Below are 23,427 nucleotides of genomic sequence, written 5' to 3' on the forward strand. Positions count from 1 at the left end.
GGATGAATGAACACCGCTCGACAATCACCAGGCAAGACTGTTCTCTTCCTGTTGGGGAGCACTTCAGCGGTCACGGGCATTCGGCCTCTGATATTCGGGTAAGCGTTCTCCAAGGCGGCCTTCGCGACACACGACAGCGCAGAGTCGCGGAGCAGAAACTGATAGCCAGGTTCCGCACACACAAGGACGGCCTCAACCGGGATATTGGGTTTATGTCACACTATTTCACATAAATATTTCTGCTTTTTTCCTCCTGAGTCTTTATCATGCGATCCTAGAATCAGAATTTATGTCACACTATTTGTAACTCCCACAGTTGCGTGGACCTGCAGAGTTTCACTGGCTGTCTTGTCTGGAGACAATACACATCTTTTTAGCCTGTCTTGATGCTCTCCCCACTCCCATTGTTTTGTTTCTTAAAGACTGGATTAGTTGTAAGTATTCGCATTCCAACCATTATTCATGTAAATTGAGTCTGTGTCTTATAAGTTCTGTTTGTGAACAGAATTCCCACTCACCTGAAGAAGGGGCTCAGAGCCTCGAAAGCTTGTGTGGCTTTTGCTACCAAATAAACCTGTTGGACTTTAACCTGGTGTTGTTAAACTTCTTAAAGAGGGATATGCAGGCCAAATGTGGACAATTGGGACTAGCTTAGGGATTTAAAGAAAAAAGGGCGGCATGGACAAGTTGGGCCGAAGGGCCTGTTTCCATGCTGTAAACCTCTATGACTCTATGGTAATTATTCTGTTTTTTAAATGCAGAGGTTAGTTATATAACAGTGTTAAAATGGATACTTGACCGTTGAACTTTTGTTTAGCACACTGTGTAAGTACAGATATGGATATTTTAAAATTAACTTCTTTATTTTTCCCTGCCATTTTATCCAAGTATAACCCCTCTTATGTGTCTGCTTTGATATCAGCTTGGCTCAGTAGTATTACTGTTGCCTCCGAGTCAGAACATTGTGGGTCTGGTTGCTCACTCCATCTGTGTGATCCATTACCACTGCTTCAGCTTCTCACTACATACAGTATAACTGCAGTTGGATCCGCCATATTAGTCTGACACTGGGCATTATCCAGACATTGTTGATGTTGACGAGGTCCAAAACTTGAAAAATATTCCATGCCTCAGCACCAAAGCAAAGAATTAGATGTTTCAGCATCTAATCTAGTCTGACGCCTCTGTGCAATATTGAGGCAGTGTTGTGTTGTTAGAGGCGTCTTACAGATGGCATATTAAACTGAGGACATGTTCAAATGAATATAAAAGGTCCCATGGCACTGTTTGAAAAAGAGCATGAAAGTGTCTGAATGTCCTATTCAACATTTGTCTCTCAACCAATGCCACCAGTAAGACGAATGAGCTGCTCATTTAAGGCATTGCTATTTGTGGAACTTTGCTGCACTCAAATTGGCTGCCAAATTTACCTGAGAACTTTTTAGTGGTTCACAGCACGCCAAGGCATACCGAGTATGTGAACTATGCTATGCAAAATGAAAATAAGAGTTTCAGAAAATAGATCCTCATCCTCAGGTCATGGATCACCATAAGACATAGAAGCAGAATTAGGCCATTTGGCCCATTGAGTCTGCTCTGCCATTCAATGATTCTCATCCCCATCCTCCTGCCTTCTCCCCATAACCCTTGGTCCCCTTTTTGATCAAGGACCTACCTATCTCTATCTTAAAGACACTCAATGACCTGGCCTCCATCGCCCCCTGTGGCAATGGTTTTAAAGGAGCGTCCCTTCACTCTGAGGTTATGCCCTCGAGTTCCAGTCTCTTCCACTGGTGGAAACATCCTCTCCGCATCCACTCTATTTAGGAAAAATCATCAACCACAATGACAATGCCTAGTATTAATGAAAGGTATAAACTCTAGAAAATTTATCCCTACAGAGAAAATGAAATAATACCTCCTGCATAATAGAAGTTATTAATCAATCACAATTTGCTTTCATGGTTTAAGATGTCTTGCAATCGCTCTGTTAATTGGCGATATGTATTAATATGATAGACTGCAGAGTAGATATGACTTCCTTGGTTTACAGAAGGAGTCACAATTACAGAAGAGTTGACACATATGAAAACAGTTGCAAAGAGTTGTTTGTAAATGTATTAACAGCACCTATCTGTGTATGAATGTGGCCTGATCAAGCAGATTGTGACTTTGTGGTACTGTGTCTAACCAGATGTTCTTACACTTAATATTTATACTGCTCGTGGTTCAATATGATGCTACATCCTGATCTACAGAAAATCCTAACACACCATCCTGTGTCATGAATTGTTGGGAGTAGTCATACAGAAACATACTGGGGGGAGTTTTCCATGTTGGGAATTGTAGCGGGCGGGGGCAGACCATACAAAGGTCCGTTGACTTCGGGTGGGATTTTCCAGTTTTGGAGCGAGCACGGCTGGAAAATCCTGCCCAATATTATTAACATGGATTCTATGTACATATGTATTTCAGGTAAACCAGTTTTGTAAGTCCTCAATGGATGCTCATGTTCTGGGGTTTTGGGAGAATTAACAAAGAGGAAAATATTGTTATTTTTATCCTTCACTTCTGAATAATTATACTCCTAAATGCAGGACTGGACATGAGATATTGTATAAATGAATTATTGGCTGCCTGATATGTATCCTGGCCCATGTCTTTTCCTGTTGAAGTCTATGAAATAAAGCATTGGTGGGTATATGATGAGCAGCTAATCCATTGTGTGGTATCTCTCCTCATTTTCCTTCAAAACTCTGCAGCTTTCAATAGAGTCAACCATATACGAATATGATTCTTTATCAGCTTTCTTGACCCTACCCTGTTAGTGTGCTCAGACTGCTTGTGTAATATCCTGTCTTGTAATGAATCATAGCATACTCCAGCTAAACATAGGAAAGAATGAATCTATTGTGCTCACTATCAACTCCTCCTCCCCAAACTCTGGTGCATGCTGATTAATGATTTGAACCTGTCTCCCTGTCAGGATGAACCAGACTCACTGTAACCTCAGTGTCCTGTTAAGCTCAACTTGCATTTCTGACCCCATATCTTCTCCTATCATAGACCGTCTTTTTCAACCTCTATAACATTTACCACTTCTGCTACGACCCCACTCCATCCACTAATGAAAACTGCCATTGCCACCTCCAAACTCGACTCTTCCAATATAAAAGCAAAATACTGCAGATGCTGGAAATCTGAAATAAAAAGAGAGAGAGTGTGAGAAATGCTCAGTGGGTCCAGCAGCTTCTGTGGAGAGAGAAACAGAGTTAAGGCTTTGAGTCCAATATGACTCTTCTTCAGAATTTCTTCCTCTTATTCGAAAGAAAAGTCAGGTTGGACTTGAAACATTAATTCTGTTTCTCAACGACTGTCGCATGCTTCCTGGGTGAAAGGGCAGAGCCAGGCATGAGGGGTTTTGGGGTGGGTGAAAGAGCAGAGTCTGACATGGGAGACATGAAGGCGTATGGGGTGGGTGAAAGGACAGGGTCTGGCATGGAGGCATTAGGGGCCAGATGGCAGCACAATTTGGCATGGGGGCATGAGGGGGCCCTTTTGTACTTACCTTTTAAAAGGTCCCCCCCCCCCCATGCATACCACTCCTCTAAGGTGTCTCTTTAAAAACCTTCCCTCTTCGTGAAAATTACATGTAAGTTAAAAACCTGGTGTTGTGAGACTACTTACTGAAAATTACAGAGGAGCAGGAGAAATAGTGGGGAATTTTCCCATCCTGTTCGCCACGGAAAGTCTCAGGACATGGAGGCCACACAAATGGCAGGGGTCCCAGGGAAGGGAGAAGGGAAATGGGGGGTGTGCGAGGGGGTGATTGGGGTATTGGTGCATAGGCTGGGGATGGAGAGAGAGGGGCTCAGAGGTGTCTGGTCTTTGAGATGAGGGTGGCCTATCAGAAGGAGGTTTCTGATAGAGCCCCTCCCCCTCAACCACCATCACCACCTCCTTGCCCAAGATAGACACTATATCCCCCGATGTAAAAAAAAATTTAGGCTGGGTGGGAAAGACCCTTAAGTGGCCCATTATAAAATTGCTTCCTGGCAGGATCCTGGAGGGAAAGCTGAAGGGAAGATTAGAAAATCCTTTTGTGTGTATTGTAGCCAGTCATGACTTCAGTCAGCGTAAAGCATTCGTCCAGTATATTGAAAAAATAATTTTATAAAGTAGCCAGGATGATAAAGATATATATTTTTTCTTTCATGTCTTCTTGGCATGACAGTGTAGATCTTGTGAATGGCAGTTTTAAAAAGACTGTTTAGTCATGGCATGATCCATCATGCCTATCACATTAAAATGAGCCCATAAATCCATCTATCTGTAGCTTTCTTTGGTTCCGCAGGCAATAGGGGGATGGAATGTTCTGTATGATTCAATGCTATTCTCTACCCTGACAAATAACAAACCAGGTGATCTGGGATTTCAAATAGTTCCTTTTTTTTGCTGCATTTGGTGTCAGATAGAATAAGGTGAAAGAGGAAACCTTTATTGAACCAGAGTTGTCCTGTTAACCTTCAGATTTTTGTGGGAAGGCAACAAGAGGAAATGGAGAGAGAAAGAGATGAAAAATAATCATCGTGCACCGGATTCTCTCTACATTTTACTGGGAACCTAAATTGATTCTAGTATTTTTTGAAGAATTGGTTTTATCACTAATGGAAAAATAGATTAAGCAAATTTTGTGATGAATACTTGAGGTTAAGGCATTACATGATCACTTTTCATGCTCAGTTTTAAACAAAATACAGGTAAATGTATAAAATATATATTTTTTGTGATGCTCTCTTGTTTCCATTCTCTTTCTACAGAGATGTGTTTTTCAGACTCTGGAACAGGACTACCAGAGCCTTAACATGGTATATTCTATTAAAATAGTAAGAAAGAAGAATGTAGCTGGAATAGGAGAAAAGAGTGAGAACTAAAAATGTAAACTTAAAAACAAAAGAAGCAGCAGTACAGAGCATGAAATGGAAAAGTAAATGACAGAGAATTAAAAATACACTATAAATAAACATGCTTTCCAACTGCTTCCAGGAGTCAAAGATCATGAATTATGCTCATTGTAGAAGAGTCTGCTGTTCTTTTGTAGTCCAACTTGTTGAGACAAATTTGAAAAGGTGATGCCTTTTTCCCCCATTCAATCTTCTCCTTTATGGCAGTGCTCCTGCTTACTGTGACCCAGCCAAGCAAGAAAAGCCCTTCAGAGCAAGACTGACAGAGGCTGACAGAGGCAGAGAATGAGATACAAACCCCATTTACAGCGACTGAACTTTGGCACAAGGTGGCTTTTGTTTAATCAATCTTGTGTCGCCTTATAGCAATCATTTACTAGGCACCTGCTGAAGGGGGAAAAAAAAGGCACAAGGTAATTTTGAGAAAGTGCCAGCAGTTTATTGTAAGATTTGACATTTCTCATCACATCCTGCAAATAGAAATTACAGTATATTTCTGATAAATTAAGTCAATGTACTCTATAAAACATTCAGAGTTAGTATTGCTTTCCTTTGGCCTTCATTATTGCTGGACATGTCAAAACAGCAATATATACATTAAAAAAGGAGGTGAGGGGGGCAGGTTGAATGTTAATAAGGGATATTCTAGGACAACAATTCAAGTTGATTGCCAAAATAATTCTCTGCTAACCTGGGAGATGAATAATTATTTACCAGTTTTTAGGCACTAAATTGTTTTTGCATCCTCTCAATTAGCTGCCCTGTGCTGAATGTGTCTTTTCTGTGAATAATTATGCAATGTAATTAGTGATGGTGTCTATGTGTGAAGACAAACAAGATAGGTTAGAAATAAAATAGCCATTCTGTTTTCAATACCATCAGAATCTTTTATCAATGTACGAGTGTGGGCAAAAACCCAATGTTAGGATTTCTTAATTATCTTCAAATGTAACCATAGCAAAAAGCTACTTCTTACTGACTGGCTTCACTGAAGTAAGCTGAGATAGGCACTGCCATACAGAATTTCTGTGCCCGTCTTCTCAAGAAGCTACCCGGAGCTTCCCGCATTACCTAATGTGTTAATGGAGTATACAAATTAAGAAAAAACTCCAGATTGATATGGATTTAGTTGATCTTATCCAGGGAAGTAGTCTGGCACTACATCTGGTTTTACTCCCACTGGCATTGGAGGGGAATGTGTGCTGAATCAGTAACCGCTGATCTATACTGAAAAGCGTGCCTGCCATGGGGCAAAATCAAGGTTGACCATGCTGCTTCATGGATGGGGAATGATTGTTTGGATAAAGTATGGGAAGGCAGGCTGCATCCACAGAACCAGGCCTAACGAGAGCGACAGACAATTTGATTGTATATGGCATCACAATGGAGGCTGAATGTACGTGCGTTTTTTACAAGAGGTTTTATTGGATAACACTTAGGAGTGTGAGTTTTGGCTGTTCCTTTTCTTCCTCTTGAGTGCAGAAGCACTAATTTCACTTTACTGAGATTAGATTATCAGTTTAGATTAAACCCTGGGACCTTCTGTGCTGTGTGGCTCGGTCGGTGACATATTTAACTATTAGGTCAATAAAGGCGTTCCATTATTTGAACTTTTGAATAGTTTTCAGAAAATCGAATGGGATTAGATTTGGGACTAATCTTGAATCCCAGGCTTCTAGCTTCATGTTGCAGTTTTTAGGATTGAGAGGACAAGGCATTGATTTGATTTGATTTATTATTGTCACATGTATTGGGATACAGTGAAATGTATTGTTTCCTGCACGCTATTCAGACAAAGCATACCGTTCATAGAGTACATAGGGGAGAAGCAGGTTAGCAATTTGGCAGTAAGAAAACTTGAGTTCAGCAGCAGAAATAAACAGGATATTGCATTAAAGCAACCTGGAGTGAAAATTATTGGAAGAGGTAATCTATAGGGGTAAAATAGTACATCAGTAGCACAATGTGGAAACCTGTCAGGATTATCTTGCTTGTATTGCAACCAGTCCTGTTAAGAAAAAGAACAGAATGAGACTATAAATTACAATTTTCTTTCTTTTGCTTCAGAAGAACAAAATGTAATTCATTCCTCTCAGTGGAGGTAGGACGGTGCTTGCAGCTGATAATAACTTGGAATAAGAATGACTTGCTTGAAACGGTTGGTAGAATGTTGTATCAAGCGAGCAGAGCGGGTCACATTGCAACTAGGCATGACATCACCGTACTGGTTAAAGCTGGTGTGAAACTAAGTATGCAGTAGCTGAAGCTAGGGATTCCCATAACTCCCTGAAGCAATTCAGGGCTAATGCAATGAGTACATTAGAGAAATCGCATCGATCCCAGTTATTAACCCAAAAGTACAGCATTTCTGCATCCTCATCAGCACATATAAAATTCATTTTCCTTAATTGTCTCTTAGAATCTTGCAGATGAAGACTTTTTTTAAACAAATAATTGAAGTATTAAGCTTTGGAGAGTATATCAAGGTGTGTACCCGTAATGAATTGCTCTAATTTATCGATATCAAAAAGGTTTCTTAAAAATTAATTCACAATTTCTTTGTGTTAATCCATTTACTAACAGCCATACTTCTAAATTATTATACAGAAATCAAAGGTTGGCTTCGATCTGAACCAATGAAATTGACATGTAATTAGAAATGGGATACTGCTGCTCTGATAGCCTTCACTGGAGGTTTGAGTTACAACAGTTATATTTGATGAAGTCCAGAACGAGATGTACTTTACAGCTCGCAATAACATGTCGGGTTTTTGTTTTGAAACTCCATTTTAAACTTTGAGATATCATACTACTTATCTAAGGAAACCAATATCAACAGGAAGTAAAAGAATCCAAGGTTGTTGCACAGCACTGTCGAGCAACATTTCTTGTGGGGGATGGGGAGGAAATAAGGAAAAGCATTTCACAGTGAATAACTGAAGTGGGTCAGTGGCACAACCTCAGGCTAAAGGGTCATCCTTTAAAACAGAGATGAGGAGGAATTTCTTCAGCCAGAGGGTGGTGAACCTGTGGAACTCTTTGCCGCAGAAGGCTGTGGAGGCCAGGTCATTGAGTGTCTTTAAGACAGAGATACATAGGTTCTTGATTAATAAGGGGATCAGGGGTTATGTGGAAAAGACAGGAGAATGGGGATGAGAAAAATATCAGCCATGATTGAATGGCGGAGCAGACTCGATGGGCCGAGTGGCCTCATTCTGCTCCTATGTCTTATGCTCTTAGTAATATTTCAGGAACAGTTGTGTAGTGAGCAGTTGTGTTATGCTTGTCAATAGATAGTGTCCAATATGGCAGAGAATTGTGATTGCTATATTCACTTAAGAAATACTGACTTTGAAGAATTTAAGCAGTTCAAGATTGAGCAGACGATTTTCAAAGGTGATGTGCAAAAGACCATGATTTTCCTTCAATAGTTTGTTCCAATTTGTACCAAGGCTATTCTTCCTTTAGCCTGCAGGAAAGAGGTCGGCATCCTGCTGGATTTTCTTAATGTTATCCTTATGACTCAGGAGTCACCATGCATAATTTTTGAGCCACAATGGATAGTGATCACTGATCGGATACCCCACCTAGTGGATACAACGAGAAATATCAAACTTTAATTTATGAATCAACTGCAGCTACCTACCTACCTCTGTTTCTAGTTGAGTTGAAAGGTGAACGTTACAGACACACAAATTTTGCAGGAAAATTGAACCTAGGTTTAAGCTGTTTTTGACCCACTTCAGATTTAAGCAAATGAGTTTGGTTGATGAGAATTAATTTCTTGAGGTATTAACACGATTGCAAGTCCTGTATGAAACCTAAACTCTCCTGGCTTAATGCATGCTATGAGTTCAATCCGAGGTTTAAAATCAATATTGCTTAAAAATCATAAATGCCATGTGTAAATTATTTTCTGAATTTGAAAAAAACTGCATATTTATTACCACTTTGGCTACTGGTGGAGTTATTTTCCAGTTGTGACAATGCTGAACTGCAAATTATGTGCTAGCCCGGCCTGTGGGCCTGATGGAAAGGATGCATGATTTAAAGGGCTAAGTTCCCTTTTAGCACACAGTCCTTGACAATGGCTGCTGTGAAATTTAACCAGCTTCTTATTTCACTGGCCTGTAAAGAAGACAGTTAAACATGTTCGCTGAACTAAACTGGTTTTCTGTGGATTTTATTCGCATGAAATTTTATTGACTGCACAATGCAAACGATGCTGCAAATCTATATATAGATTAACATTGTACTGGAGGTATTTTGCTGAAGGAGGAGGCTAATGCCAGCGACCACCCCTGTAGAATATTTCAACAAGAACAAACATGATTCAATTTTCTTTCTCTATATTGTTATCATGAGAACTAATTAATACATCCATTATAGCTGAGATTGTTTTAGTGTGGCGGTGGGGGATGGAGAGATTAAATACAGCAGTACTGGTAACTAAAATAAAAACAGATTTGCAGCTATAATAAGTACGCAATTATTTCATTTTTGTGATGTGAAAAGAGCATCATTTACAATCTACTTTTTAAATGCTAAAAATGGATTTGCAGACTTTGATTGCTGGGACTGGTGAAGTAGTCAATTGTATTTAAAATCTCTCAAATCTATGGCATCAGGTTTTTTGGGGGTAAGAAGAATAGCTTTGCACAATATGCCAGGTCTGCAAGAAATGTAAGTATTTTCTGAGGTGGCTGAAATATTCTTGTCTGGTTGAACAAAGGGTTAAGGATGGGTTTGGGTGGGGGGTGGATTGGGAATTTTAAAAAAGGTCTTTGCAATCCATTCTTTGTGACTGGCTTCTTGGCAAAAGGAGAAATAAAGTGTTTTTTAAAAAAGCAGCAAGGTTTAATTCTGGGTGTCTGAACACAGATTTGTGGCCCGTCTGGTTTTGAGGTAATTGTCTGTGATCTGCACTCCCCCCCCCGTCACACAATGGGCAGGAAGCGCACAATGCATTGAGAGAGAGAGTGGGGGAGGGGGGCAGGATTCAGTCCCAGTCCCGCGCACTCAGCTTTTCGGCCATCTGTTGGTTCCCCCTGGCAGCCGCCAGTTGTTGTTGTATGCCGGCTTCGCAGCCCCTTTGTCCCGCTTGGTAACGGCGCCGGCCAATCAGCTGCGGCTGTTGGAGCCGCTGGGAAGGGATTGGCTACGGCTGGAGGATAGGAAGAGGGGGGTGGGAGAGAGGAGAAGGGGGGCGTGGCTTCCCGGTGAAGAGCCTGTGGGAGGGAGACAAAGCCCCGTCGCTCGCCGCCCCTCTTCCCCCCCAGGCCCCGCCCCCTCTTCCCCCCCCCAAGGCTCCGCCTCCCTATCCCAGGCTCCGCCCCCCCTCCCGCTCCGGCCGTTAGCGGGCGGCGGAGCGAGCCGGCTCCGGGCTGTACCACCACATACTGCTTTGCTGCTGAGGGGGAGGGGGGAAGCAGAACAACCCTACCATATGCATGTATAAAGATTTCTCTTCAATCTATCAAGGAAAATGGGTTCCGTCCATTTGTATGTTGATTATGCATGGATATACAGAACAGATTGTTGTTTTGAATGGTTCTATTTTGCCCGGGGAATGTTGTTTCCCCCCCCCCTCGGGTTGTACTTGGTACCTCCCGCTGCTGTGAAAGGTCAGGGGTCAGCCCCGCCCCTTTCCCCTCCCTCTTTCCCTCCCCCTCTCGCTCTCCCCACCTCCCCCCTCCCCCATCCCTCCTCCTCCTCCAGCTGGAACATGAAGCCCAGGCTCTGCTTCCACTGAGCCCACAGTCGTAGAGCTGGTTTCTACGTTCATTCATCCCATGACTGTTAACTGCTTTTTTTTTTATTATTTTCTCTTCCCCCCCCCCTCCACCCCCCCCCCCCCAAACTCCTCAACCAGCAGCCTTTAAACTCAGCACTATTATCAACAATAACACAGCAAGGTTTAAGAGCACATCTGAAGCAGGGATTCAGAAATACTGTTTTAAAAAGAAAGTGTAAAGCCGTATGATAGCATCTTTTTTATATTTAAAAAAAATTATTAATACTGCGTAGACAATGTACAACACAGTTTGGAATATGGACAAATCTGATGCAGACTGGAGAGAAGTGATGATGCCCTATTCAACTGAGCTAATATTCTACATTGAAATGGACCCTCCAGGTAACACAATTCTTAATATTTCACCTTGCTCTCTTTTTTTTTATCCTCTCAAATCTTTAGCTCCTTAAAGCCTGAGTTTTTTTGGGGGTTCCCCCTTCTTCCCTTTTGTTTCTTTTGTGTTTTCACTGATCTATGTAGAGCTTTTGCAGTTTTCTGTCCTATTGTACCCCTTTTACTCTTCAGGGCATTGCATTGATTTTATCGTGTATTCCTTGGATAAGCTTTTGACATCTTGGACTTGGGAATCATGGTTGTGCTGACACTTCCCCCCCCCCCCCCCCCTTTTTCCCCCAAAATGTACAATGTGTACTTAATATATATATATATATCTATCTGCTGTCTGAAAGTTTATAAAGGACTTCAATATTGCATTAATTTTGATTGTCGTGAGTCAAGAGTATTGCCAAAGGAGTATTTTGGTTGCATTTTTACAATTTTCATTTTTTTTTTAAAAAGTCTTTTTTAAAACTAGTTTCTGTAGAATGTTAGCGAGCCCTGATGATATAGCCAAGAGAGGGAAAGTTTTGCATTCAAGGGATTTAATGTGAACAGCATAGGCAATAAGAGGATCTCTTTGTAGGCCACATTAGCCCTGCAGATAGAATAAAAAGCAGCTGCTTCTTTGGAAGCAATATTTCTAAAGTCTAACATTGGTCTACTTTTTTCTTTTGGAGAGGAAAAAGTAAGGGAAAATTGAGAGTCCGTCACGTTGCAAAGATATGAATTTTCGTAGAGATTAATAATTAGGAACGCTCACTCTAATTATTGTATTCTGAGGGCGTATTTAGAAAAGTGCGAAATAATCATCGTTGACCCTTTGAGTACTGGGGTTTACTTTTTGGGCCAAGTCTGCTCAGAATTTTTGAGTTAAATATTTAATTTGATTTGTCTCAATGCTGCTGTCAGAAAATTCATTTTTAGGCAGTTTGAGCTGCTATGGCTAAATGTGTAAATTTCCAAGACAATCTGGTCCTCTTGGAGTTAATACTGAAAAGATAAAAGTTTAATATTACCCTTTTTTGAAAAACGGAGTCCCAGCAGATTAGGAGACAATGGAGAGTGAGGATTTAACCGTTTTCAAATAGGGATGGGGGAATAATGATGGGAGGAGGAGCTTTGCAGATGTTTCATTTTAATATTTATTGAAGAGAAACATGATTCTGCTTGAACTTGGCGTCATTTCTGTTGGAAGCTGGAGTGTGCTTTATGAGCTTTGAATACCTAATCGGTATGTGAACTCGGCACTGCTCTGATCCACTGGCCAGCCTCTTCCCAGCAGAGCACTGCTACACAGACCATGAAATCCTGGTAGCCTGGTGACTTTCTGAATGTGATTGTAATGATAAGAGTTTGGCCAGACTTCCCCCTTCTTCTGGCTGCTGTTCCCTTTGGATCACCGCAGATCGTGTTGCAATGTCTAGGGATTCTTAGGTGAGATTACAGAGGCAACAGCTATTTCTGCAACCAGCCATTTTAACTTTTTATTTTATACTTGGTGAGTTAATGCAGTTGATGTGTTGAGCAATTTTAAAAATAGTTGATGTACATTTTTAAAACAATGTATTGCTTGGTAACCCCTTCAATGCCAGCTGGTTTGCAGTCTTGTCGCTGGACATTTTGTGTCAGCTATCATTTGCAAATATGTCTTTAAAGCTGTAAAATAGACCTACATGAATGACAAGAAGGGGTATGATGTGTTTTTTAAAGAATAAAAGCAATTGAAACCACAGTACAGTTTAGGAATCGGTGCTGTAATGCTGGCAGGAATATCATTTGTATTCTGAAGATGTACAGCCACCACCGAGTCCTTGCAAATGATGTCACTTGGATTCTGAAGACAATAGCACAGTGAGCAGAATTCCTTGCAAAAGTCAAGACTATTTTACTTTTTATATTTTTCCAGAACCTCTGTGCAAAACTGAAAAGTAACTGCAATTGCAACAGAGCAATCAATGGCCTATTTTTACCCACTATTTTTATTTGCATATGGTTACCAGATGCATAGTGATAGGAATTAACACCACCTATATTACATTTGTTTTTCCAGCCTTCACATCCTAATGGGACTTGGCCATGTACATTATGCAGCTAGGATTACAGAGCCACAAAAGGGGCTGGGAGAAGTGGGGGGGGGGGGGGACATGTCTTAGCCCCCTGATAATGTCACAGCAGCAAGCCTTCTCGAAACAGCTGAGCTTTGTGCGAATGTTCTGTTAGGGATTGCTTAGCTGTGTTACTGCAGTTGATTTGTTAAATTACCAAGTCCTCCACGGAAGGCCACAATGAGAGAAAAAATACAAATCAGAATATATTGCTGAGCACCCTGTAAATTTCTTCAATCAAATTTTGAAACAAACCTAACTAACTGCATCCATTTCTGAATTTTTTGTCTTTTTGATCAAATACACCCTCATTGTGCATGGTAAAACTGAAATGCATTTCATTGTTCAGTACAATAAATATTCTTATATTTTGAGCCTTCGATGTTGATATAAACAAAGATTATATTTAGCAGCCGTTACTAATTTTGAAAAGCATATTTTAATACAAAGAGCATCCTATATTTTATCTGTGAATACTAATATGGTGACGTAATATATACAAGCAATGTCATGTTAGCAGCCCTGGTCACACACTAGCTTAACACCGAACTGTTGACTGTCTCCAAGAATTAATCAATTATGCAATTTGAGCTTTATTTCCACTTGAGTATTCATCTATATACTGTTGAATCAGAGGATATTTTACTGTAATTGCAGCAGCAGTATTGTCAAATATCCCTTCCAAACAGAAGCTGTTCTAGTTATACAGATACAGAGGCCTCAACAGAGTTTGAGCTCCTGTTAACTCAACAGCCAACTGCTTGCCTCATTCATATTTTGGCAAAAAACTTATCTATCCATGAATAAAATGATCCAGGACTCTATACAGATGTATATTAGGTGCCCGAAGCCCACTGTTTGAGTTTAGCTATAATCTTAGCTTGTGACAATTAACCAAACTGTTAAAAATCTTATACAATACCAAAGTATTTCCTGACTCTGCAGACTTCTTCCCCATTTCCCTTCCTCACGTGTTCTCTTCCTTGCCCACTTTTCAGTTTTCCCAAACTTTGAAAATGCTGATCCAAAGCATAATTGTCCATGTAATTCGAACAAAACAATGTCAGCTTGGTGGGTGGTGAGAAGTCTGCTTTACTATATGACAGCTGTAGTTTAATGGGACTGCCACTTCTCATGTTTAGAGGGTGCAGCCAAAAAGCAAGAAGCAATGTGCCAGGAAAGACCCATCCTCAGAACAGCTAGTCACAAGGGCTCTATTGGCCTAAGCCTGGCAAATGCTACTGCCATTAGGCATGAACTACCTTGCACTGTGTGGCTGGTAGGTGCCCTATGTTCAATCACCTCTTCTGTAGATCTTGAGTCATATTTTGAGATTTTTTGTGTATTGAGTTGGGATCATGATGGTGTATGATTGACAACTTCCTTTTCATGGAATTGATGTAAGTACCCAGCATTTCTAAATTTGATGGTAAAAATGGAAGGATCCCAAAGAGTTCCTCTTTGTTTAAACAAAATTTTGTAATTGTGGAGATTTGGGGATCACATAAGAACAGTTATTCTGGAGGAATAAAAGGAAATTCTAGAGACATGACCATTTATTCTGCAATGATGCAGACATGGGAGAATCAAATATATTGTGTAGTATTTTACTAATAAGCACCTTACAGTTACCAGGAACTGAAGCAGTGAACAGCTCAGAACAAATCAGATAATGGGATCCAACTTGCTTGTTTACCAAAGAACATCATTTTAGTGCTGGATGCAGCACAGCCAAAGGATATTTGGATTTTTAGAAACATTAGAGCGATGCAATTTTGTATACCATCAACCTAACCTTTGAAGCATTAACTACACTAGTAGTAATGATAGCTGAGGCAGGCTGAGTTTGCTTTATGAATTACATAGCTCTGTGACTCAACATTTTTAATGCAAGTCAATTTAGAAACTTAAATTGTGTATACATTTCAAATGTGAAAAATGCTAATGGTTTTAAATTTGAAGTCACCTGCTTTAAACTTTTTTTTCCCTGACTGATCACTATTTGATAGACTTGTGTGGAGAATGTCAGTGAAAAAGATAAGTTACAAAAAAATGGCTAAGAGGCAGAATGGAAAATCTGTCTTTCATTTTAGCTTTCTGACAATATAAGTGAAATCCTTGGTCTACAATGTTTTCTCCATGCCTGCACCATTTGGGAAAATACTGCTAAGGATGGCACAGTGGTTGGCACTGCTGCCTCACAGCGCCAAAGACCCGGGTTCAATTCTGGCCTTGAGTGATTGTGTGGAGTTTGCAAGTTCTCCCCATATCTGCATGGGTTTCCTCTGGGTGCTCTGGTTTCCTCCCACAATCCAAAATGTGTAGGTTAGGTGGATTGGCCATGGTAAGAGTGTGGAGTTATGAGGAGAGGGCCTGGGTAAGATACTATGTCAGAGAGGCGCAGACTTGATGGGCCAAATGGCCTCCTTCTGCACTGTAGGGATTCTGTGATTCAGGAACATTGGATTTTTATGCTGTGAAAGAGTTGAACGAAAAGCTGGTTTAGGTAGTGTTTGTATTTTAAATGTTTCCTATATGCTTTAATTGAAATTTAGTGCATACTACCAAACTGAGATAGAAGTTATTCAAATGGCTTCCTTCTGTGCTGTATTATTCTATGAATTTATGCTGTGTTTAATGCATGTCCCATTTGTACTACATTTCCAGACTTAATCACAAAATTTGAAAGAATAAACATCAGTTGTACCTGTCTAATTGAGATATTATATTGGGGTTTGCATGAGTATTTGTGATTCATGCCAAACTACATTTATACCAAGTGATAACATAGTTGCAGACATGTAGCTATTTTTCTTTGTCACTGTATTTGTCTAAAGGTAAGACCGAAATTGCATCTTGGTTTTAGGTTAAATTTCTGGTGAGAAGAACTGTATCTCTGTTGATGAATTAGTACATTTGAATCGTATTCCCAAACAGCAATACCGAAGGATTTTTCTTTTTGCATTGCCAGTAATAGTTGTGGGGGAGGGAAGGGGGCAGGCGTGTAAAATCAGCCTCGTCAATGTTTTTTTTCAGATAGTGATTATTTCAAATTGCAAAGCAGATGGTTTATCTGAATTGTCTTCATTTTCAGGTGTTCAGCTGCTGGTTATCAAAACCCTCAACAATGGCTCAAAGGGAAATAGTTGGGATAGATTGAACAGTGAGGAAGTATTGATGGATAGGCCCTGAATAAAGCAAAACCTTATATCACACGAAGGGTCATTGAGATTTATCAGAGAAAGTGATAGAGTTCCAAGCATTAGCTATGTGCAGAATAAAGGATTGGTTTTATCGTTCCTATATTTCCATATGTTTCTTTTATACATGTTAAATGCGAGAGAACTTAATGTGGTGTCCCTAATACCTGCTGCTTGCTGTAATGCATTTGCACTCTATTACTATCCTCTACGACGTCACAAACATACGATCCTCATGCCACACTCCGATTGGCTAGAACTCTGTCTCCATTCAAAAGGTTAATACTGCCAGGAGCTTCTGATATAGGGCTTAAAGTTCAGCAAATGCCGAGTTCAACCTCATTAGCAAGCATGATACCAAGGAGTGAATCCGGCACACATAAAGGAACTGACAATGCATGAAGTAGATACACTGCACTTAGTAATGCATGCCAACCTCTTATCAGAAACATTTGCCATACATGGTAAGGCAGCAAAGATGCAACATTCTGAATATTGAAATAGAGAATGCCAGTTACGTTACAAAGAAGTTGGGATTAAAACTTTAAAGTGTTGTTGTAAACGTAAGCATTAATTGATCAGAAAATAGCTACATATTCATTTCTATTAAAGTTGAACATTCTTTTGATATTTGGGTGCAATTGTATGTACATTTTTAAAAAATATATAAAATCTGCATTTTTTTTCCTTGAGCTATTTTACCAGTTCTTTAAAACTGCTTTTCTTGGTTACCAATGCTGCATGCTTTGCTTGGAGAAGAGTGTTGCCAAAATAATTATCCCCTCTTCCCAGTGAGTGTTCTTTGTATTAAACACACCAGATTATACAGACCAAAAAAACGATGCTTTGTAAACGGTATTCTTCCTGATTGTTTTCCAAAATGGCTCTCTCTCCTCAGTGATGCAGTAAACTCAGGAATAGTTTCACATATGTCAGATCAGCCAGACCATTTCCACCCTGTCTCATTTTAGCCAGCATTTTGAGAGCTGCGTTAAAATTAGGTAATCGTGAAATGACGTGATTGCAGGGTTAAACCTCAAAATTACAGTTTGAGGGATGGTTCTGGACGCCATCTCTGGGTGTTCTGAGGAAAACTGACACTGTTTCAGATAGTGGGCCTGTCACTCATTTGCCTTCTGAAGTATTTAAACATTTTTGTTTCTGTTACTGCAGATGAACTGTTGGAGTTTATTTATTTTGAAAGAACATTGCTGGTTTAAATTGAGCCACTGTTGACATTTGGTGTATTTGTCAAGGTTTGCAGGTATATTTTCACTGACAAACCATCAAGAGCTTTGACCCAAGAATTCAGTGAAATATGTAGACATTTTATAGTAAATTCTGATATATCTTTACTTTAAATGCTAATATTTATGTCAAAATATTTCACACTGCTTCATTCAACATACACAGCTCTATTTTGGGGCAAAAGGTTTAAAGAATATTACATGAGTAGGTGGAATATCTGGGAGTGTGGTGAAATATGAACCTAACAAATATATAAATAAATTAGTTAAGTTAGTGACCTCAAGACTTGCACGAAATCCCCAATCAAAAGTTTTACCTTGGGGTCAGAACACACTGTTCATTAAATAATGGACTTTACCACATCAGGTGTGGTCGACATTCACTTTTTAAAGAGCTCTCAGGATGTGACTTTTGTAATAACTGCTCAAGTATGAATGTGCAGAAACCATTTATTTGGAAAGAATTGATGCACTACCATCTTAGGCTGTTCCAAACCTAGCGCATAATAGTAATAGCCCAGGGTATGTTTGCCATAACCAAACTACAACCCCACCTTGCTGACATCAATTACCTATAAACAATGAAAAAGGCCTCTGTAGAATTCAGACACAGGGGAGATCATCCATTCCTGAAGTAATCCCCAAGAGGATTGTGGAGGCTTAAGGGACAGAGTGAAGTGTTACCAAATGGAAAATAGGGGCACATTCTTCTGGATCGTGTGGTCAGTCTGGACAGAGTTTACTTGTCTCATTTGTTTTAGGGTGAAATGCACATTTTGTTTTGTCATTCATGGAGCTAAATTCTATCTAATGAAAGACTTGGAGCAAAGCCGAACTTGTCCAACCCACCACCACCACGCAGTATAACTCATTTACTCACTTGAAGTTTTTAGTGGTTGCAATTTTTGTATGCATTCAATGGTTTGGGACTGGTTGGCTTGTGGCGAATCTGAGCTGATCACTGCCAGTTTAGGAGTTGTATCTGCTTAAGAATGTGCACATTCTTCAGACTTGGATGCCCCCTTGAAACAACCTGTCATTGTATATGTAGTTTTTCAATGTAATTTGTGCTGTAGAAGTTATTAAAAAAGAAATAACTGAAGGCAGTTAAAACAAGTGTTGTAGGCAAATCTTGTATCAACATAGTAACATAAGGCCAAGCCTAAGGCTTATGCCCACCTGCACATCTCTAATGTATCTGTTGAAGTTAGGGACATTAGCAAAGCGTATACTCTCTTTCGGAGTAAACTTGATGTTGACGCGAACTGAAAGTTTTCAAAATTCGAATGTTTCAAATTGTTCAGTAGCAGTGTTAATCAGTAACATTTGTTGGGCTAACACTGAAGCACCTATCACATTCCTCATTGTGAATTCAGTTAAGCATAAGATTGCAATGATGGGAGCATGGAAGGCACCTTTCAACCCACGGCCATTTGACTGGTGAACTTGCCAAGAGGATATATATTTTCTTCGTGGTTGTTGGTTTAAAATATTGGACAAGATAGGAACATAAGAACATAAGAAATAGGAGCAGGAGTAGACCATCTAGCCCCTCGAGCCTGCCCTGCCATTCAATAAGATCATGGCTGATCTGAAGTGAATCAGTTCCACTTAGCCGCCTGATCCCTAGAACCCCTAATTCCCTTACCGATCAGGAATCCATCTATCCGTGATTTAAACATATTCAACGAGGTAGCCTCCACCACTTCAGTGGGCAGAGAATTCCAGAGATTCACCACCCTCTGAGAGAAGAAGTTCCTCCTCAACTCTGCCCTAAACTGACCCCCCTTTATTTTGAGGCTGTGCCCTCTAGTTCTAGCTTCCTTTCTCAGTGGAAAGAATCTCTCCACCTCTACCCTATCCAGCCCCTTCATTATCTTATAGGTCTCTATAAAATCCCCCCTCCGCCTTCTAAATTCCAACGCGTACAAACCCAATCTGCTCAGTCTCTCCTCATAATCAACACCCCTCATCTCTGGTATCAACCTGGTGAATCTTCTCTGCACTCCCTCCAAGGCCAATATATCCTTCCGCAAATAAGGGGACCAATACTGCACACAGTATTCCAGCTGCGGCCTCACCAATGCCCTGTACAGATGCAGCAAGACGTCTCTGCTTTTATATTCTATCCCCTTTGCGATATAGGCCAACATCCCATTTGATAGTCAATATTTCTTTGATATAGACACCAATTTTATACCTAAACATCTATCTTTTTATGCTTGAAGCATTCATAGTTTTAGAATCTTTATTCCCAATCACTTTATATCCAAAGATGTGCGGGTTAGGTTGATTGGCCGTGCTAAAATTGCCCCTTAGTGTCCTGAGATGCGTAGGTTAGAGGGATTAGTGGGTAAATATGTAGGGATATGGGGGCAGGGCCTGGGTGGGATTGTGGTCGGTGCAGACTCGATGGGCCAAATGGCCTCTTTCTGCACTGTCGGGTTTCTATGATTCTATGGTCCATTGTGCTCTGCAGCTAAAGAAGGCTTCCAGACAAGATAAATGGGACGGGCAGGTGGGAATAACAAAAACAGAAAATGCTGGAAAAACTTAGCACGTCTGGTAGCATCTGTAGAGAGAGAAACAGAGTTAATGTTTCGAAACTGTATGACTTCTAATCCTAGCCGGTGGAAATAATGTTCATTGTGCATCAAAAGCCACAATAATGTTCTTTTGAATCTTAAATGTCCTGATCCATTTATATTTGGGTAGGCAAGAAAAAGGTGCTTTCTAGCAAATTGACTGAACTCACTTCTATTGAAAATTAGGATGCAATTATCAGAACATCCTCAAATCAGTCTCAATCCATAATACCTGATTTTCAAATGCCATTTTTTGTTGTTCGTTAATCCTGATAGTGACTAAAGAGGATACTTCAGTTTAGCCATTCTACCATCCAAAATTTTAATGGTAAAAGCTGTGTGATAATGTTTTGTACTGTTTCTCTTCATTTCTTACAAAGTAGTTCAATCTTAAATAATTGCCAAAGTATTTTTCCCAGAATGAAGTTGTGGTCTGTGTCACCTGATTATAAACTTGAGAAGGAATTTGTATAGGATACTTTAGTTTCAATGTAAAGCGTAGTTAATTTAAATGGGTTCCTAGCTCAATGTCCTCACGTAGCCTTTCTGAAATCTGGGGAAACGTTGCAATAGGTTCTTAAAAAAGTGATAGAAATATATCATAACGGATGACAATACATTGTAGTGAATGACGTAATGGTAGTATGAAGTACCCCATAAAAAGCACATTTTTGTACTCAGCAAGTGATTGTAGGTTAAGAATTTGTAACCATAGCAATTGCCAAACTAAACTTAACAGCACAGTTCTATTGGACAACATAGTTGGAAAGTAATTATAGCTTTTACATCTGATTATTAAAAGACTTGGTAATTAGATTTTTTCTTAAAAAAGCATTATATCATAACAAATGGCAAGTTTTTGAATTGCATTAAGTGTTGTATACAATTTAAGGTCTGTTCGATTAGCAGTGAATGTTGTTTAATGTGTTAAGTGTTTAAGGGATGTTAAGTGAGCTTCTCCAAGGTGGAGAGTCGCAATCCAGCAAGATGGAAAGTTCAAAATATTAACCTTCCAAGACTTTTACATTAAACTAGAGTTTTGATCTGAATTAGCATATTTCTCTTTGTCCTAGATAACTCGTATTTGTGTTTGAATGAACACAAAATTTTTAAAACAGAAAATGGTGGACATGATCAGCAATATTGATTGGCATCTGAAAGAGTGATTGCTTTGGATTGATTTTATTCAAAATAATGACAAGAAACAAAACATTAACCTGCATTTCTCTTTTGGATAATGAGCTTTTGTAGCTATTTTACCTTGATTCTGTCCTTTTTCTAAAAGATAAATAGGGTAGCAAGATATCAGTTCAAAAATTATCCTATTGATAGAACAATGTCAAGTGAATTCTAGTTTCTTTGCTCTGCCATAACCTTGAGATGAAGCTTCCTTTGCGTTGTAAATGAGATTCAAAATATTGCTGTGTTGTAGGGGAAATTATGTCAAGTATTTTGTGATGAGGTGAAATGAATTCAATGTCCTGTGGTAATATTTATCATTTGTATATGGAGAAGCTAATATAGTTTTAAAAGAAAACTTTTGAGTGGATTTGCCCAACCAATAGGTATGTTTGAGGGATAGGCCGAGGCAAGAATCTGTTCCATATCAAAACTGTAAGTTTCATGGCTCTCCTGAGCCCACGGTACATCCAAGGAACTATGTCAACAGTCTGTGCTGAGGTAACCAGTCCCAGCGAGTGCAATGATAAAGGTAGTGCAATTGGTTTCAGAACCTCAATTTGGAGAACAGAAAATTAGCCAAGTGATGACTGCTGACCCCTCCCTGCCCTGCGATCCTTGATAGAAGCTGTGATATCTGTCGTTGAATTGCAAGACATTCATTACCAACACTGCAGCATGATGATTGGCAATTTGGGGAAGGACCAAAGCAGGGGTTGAAGAATGGGTACAAAGAAAATTAATTGGGGAGGTGTGGATGGGGTGGTGAATATTCTACAAGAACAAAATTAAAATGCTTTATTTTTTTTACCATTGCATTTGACTCAGGTTCTTAATAGGTTGGGCAAAGTATTGTGCCCATTGTTGAGTCTGGCAGTTTCTGACAGGGTAAGACTATTCGGATGAGGCATTTCAACTCAACCTCAGCAGTGTGAGATATGGTATTTAAGCTTCTGACCATCCATCCCTGCTGCATCTCTTGGTAAAATTGTCATTAAAATTGTGATTAGTTTTGTTCTATTGATTCACATGAATTTGATTGTGCCCTTGCCATATTTCATATTGAAGGGTAGTTTATCAGCATGAACCAAATTTTGAATCCATATATTTGAGGTTAAAGATATGCTGAGATATAAAAGGTGTAGATGTTGTGCTAAATTTCATAGCCTGGTAGTTCAAGCAATTTTAATGTTTATAATAATCCAAGAAAGTGATGAGGTTGCTTTTCACATGACTTGGTGACCTGTTGATTGTCTTGGATGAATTTGGTCAGCTCTTGGGTAGCTTGTCTGTTGGAATGTTGTGTCTTGGAACATGGGGGGCAGTCTGAGATCTCAAATCGAGGGAAAGATGTATGATAGCAGATTGGATGTAAACATTACCATTTCTTTCCCGATACAAATTTCATTTAACTAGGAAATTTCACAATAAATGGAACTTGCTTCATGTATTGGGGATCCATATTCAAATCCAAATAAGATGAGAGGGGGAGGAATGAGTTGGAAGGAAACCCAGAAAGAAACTAATTGTGACCTTCTAAGTTAATCTTTTAGTTTTACCAAGTATGAGCAGCATTTGTGTCATTAATTTTTCCCTAATTTTTTCAGTGGGACTTCCCTATCAGTTGTGCGAGCCAAGTCGTATGTAATGAAAATGAAACTGCTTCACAGTACAAGCTACTTGTGGTTTTGCAGCTTTTTAGAGGCCAACAATAAAGAAGTGATGGTTATCATGAATAAGACAATTCGGCACATTATTTGAATGAGGACAGACCCTTTTGGAAACCTCAACATGTTCAAGCTGTCTTATGATACTTGATATCCGGGAGTTGTCTAAATCTGAGACTTTTTTTTAATAAAGCCTTAGAATATAACAGTGACTCCTATCTCAGTAGAAAACTACACCATAATGATTTTATATAACTGGTTTTAGCATTAATTGAGAATTGTGTTCTATTCCTGAAATGACCAATGCTTTCAGCTCAGTTGTTTTTAACTGTCAGGTGATCAGTGTG

The 23,427-nt window shown here is 39.6% G+C and overlaps 1 protein-coding gene across 5 annotated transcripts in view; it reads left to right on the forward strand.

Annotated features, from left to right (window-relative positions):
* The window catches only part of pik3r3b (phosphoinositide-3-kinase, regulatory subunit 3b (gamma)), a 549,621-nt gene that overhangs the window by 495,683 nt on the left and 30,511 nt on the right, over positions 1-23,427 (forward strand). The window contains exons 1-2 of one of the 5 annotated variants that reach the window (XM_078218606.1): positions 10,402-10,416; positions 10,992-11,100. The exons of 2 other annotated variants lie outside the window; for them this stretch is intronic. In XM_078218606.1, coding sequence (XP_078074732.1) covers positions 10,411-10,416; positions 10,992-11,100 — 115 coding nt within the window. In that variant the 5' untranslated portion in view covers positions 10,402-10,410. Of the gene's footprint in view, positions 1-10,401; positions 10,417-10,670; positions 11,101-12,444; positions 12,532-23,427 lie in introns of those variants that run through there. 2 more of the 5 variants (XM_078218607.1, XM_078218608.1) reach the window with 2 other exon arrangements.

Source organism: Mustelus asterias, chromosome 8 (assembly GCF_964213995.1).
Source record: "Mustelus asterias chromosome 8, sMusAst1.hap1.1, whole genome shotgun sequence".
NCBI lineage: Eukaryota > Metazoa > Chordata > Chondrichthyes > Carcharhiniformes > Triakidae > Mustelus > Mustelus asterias.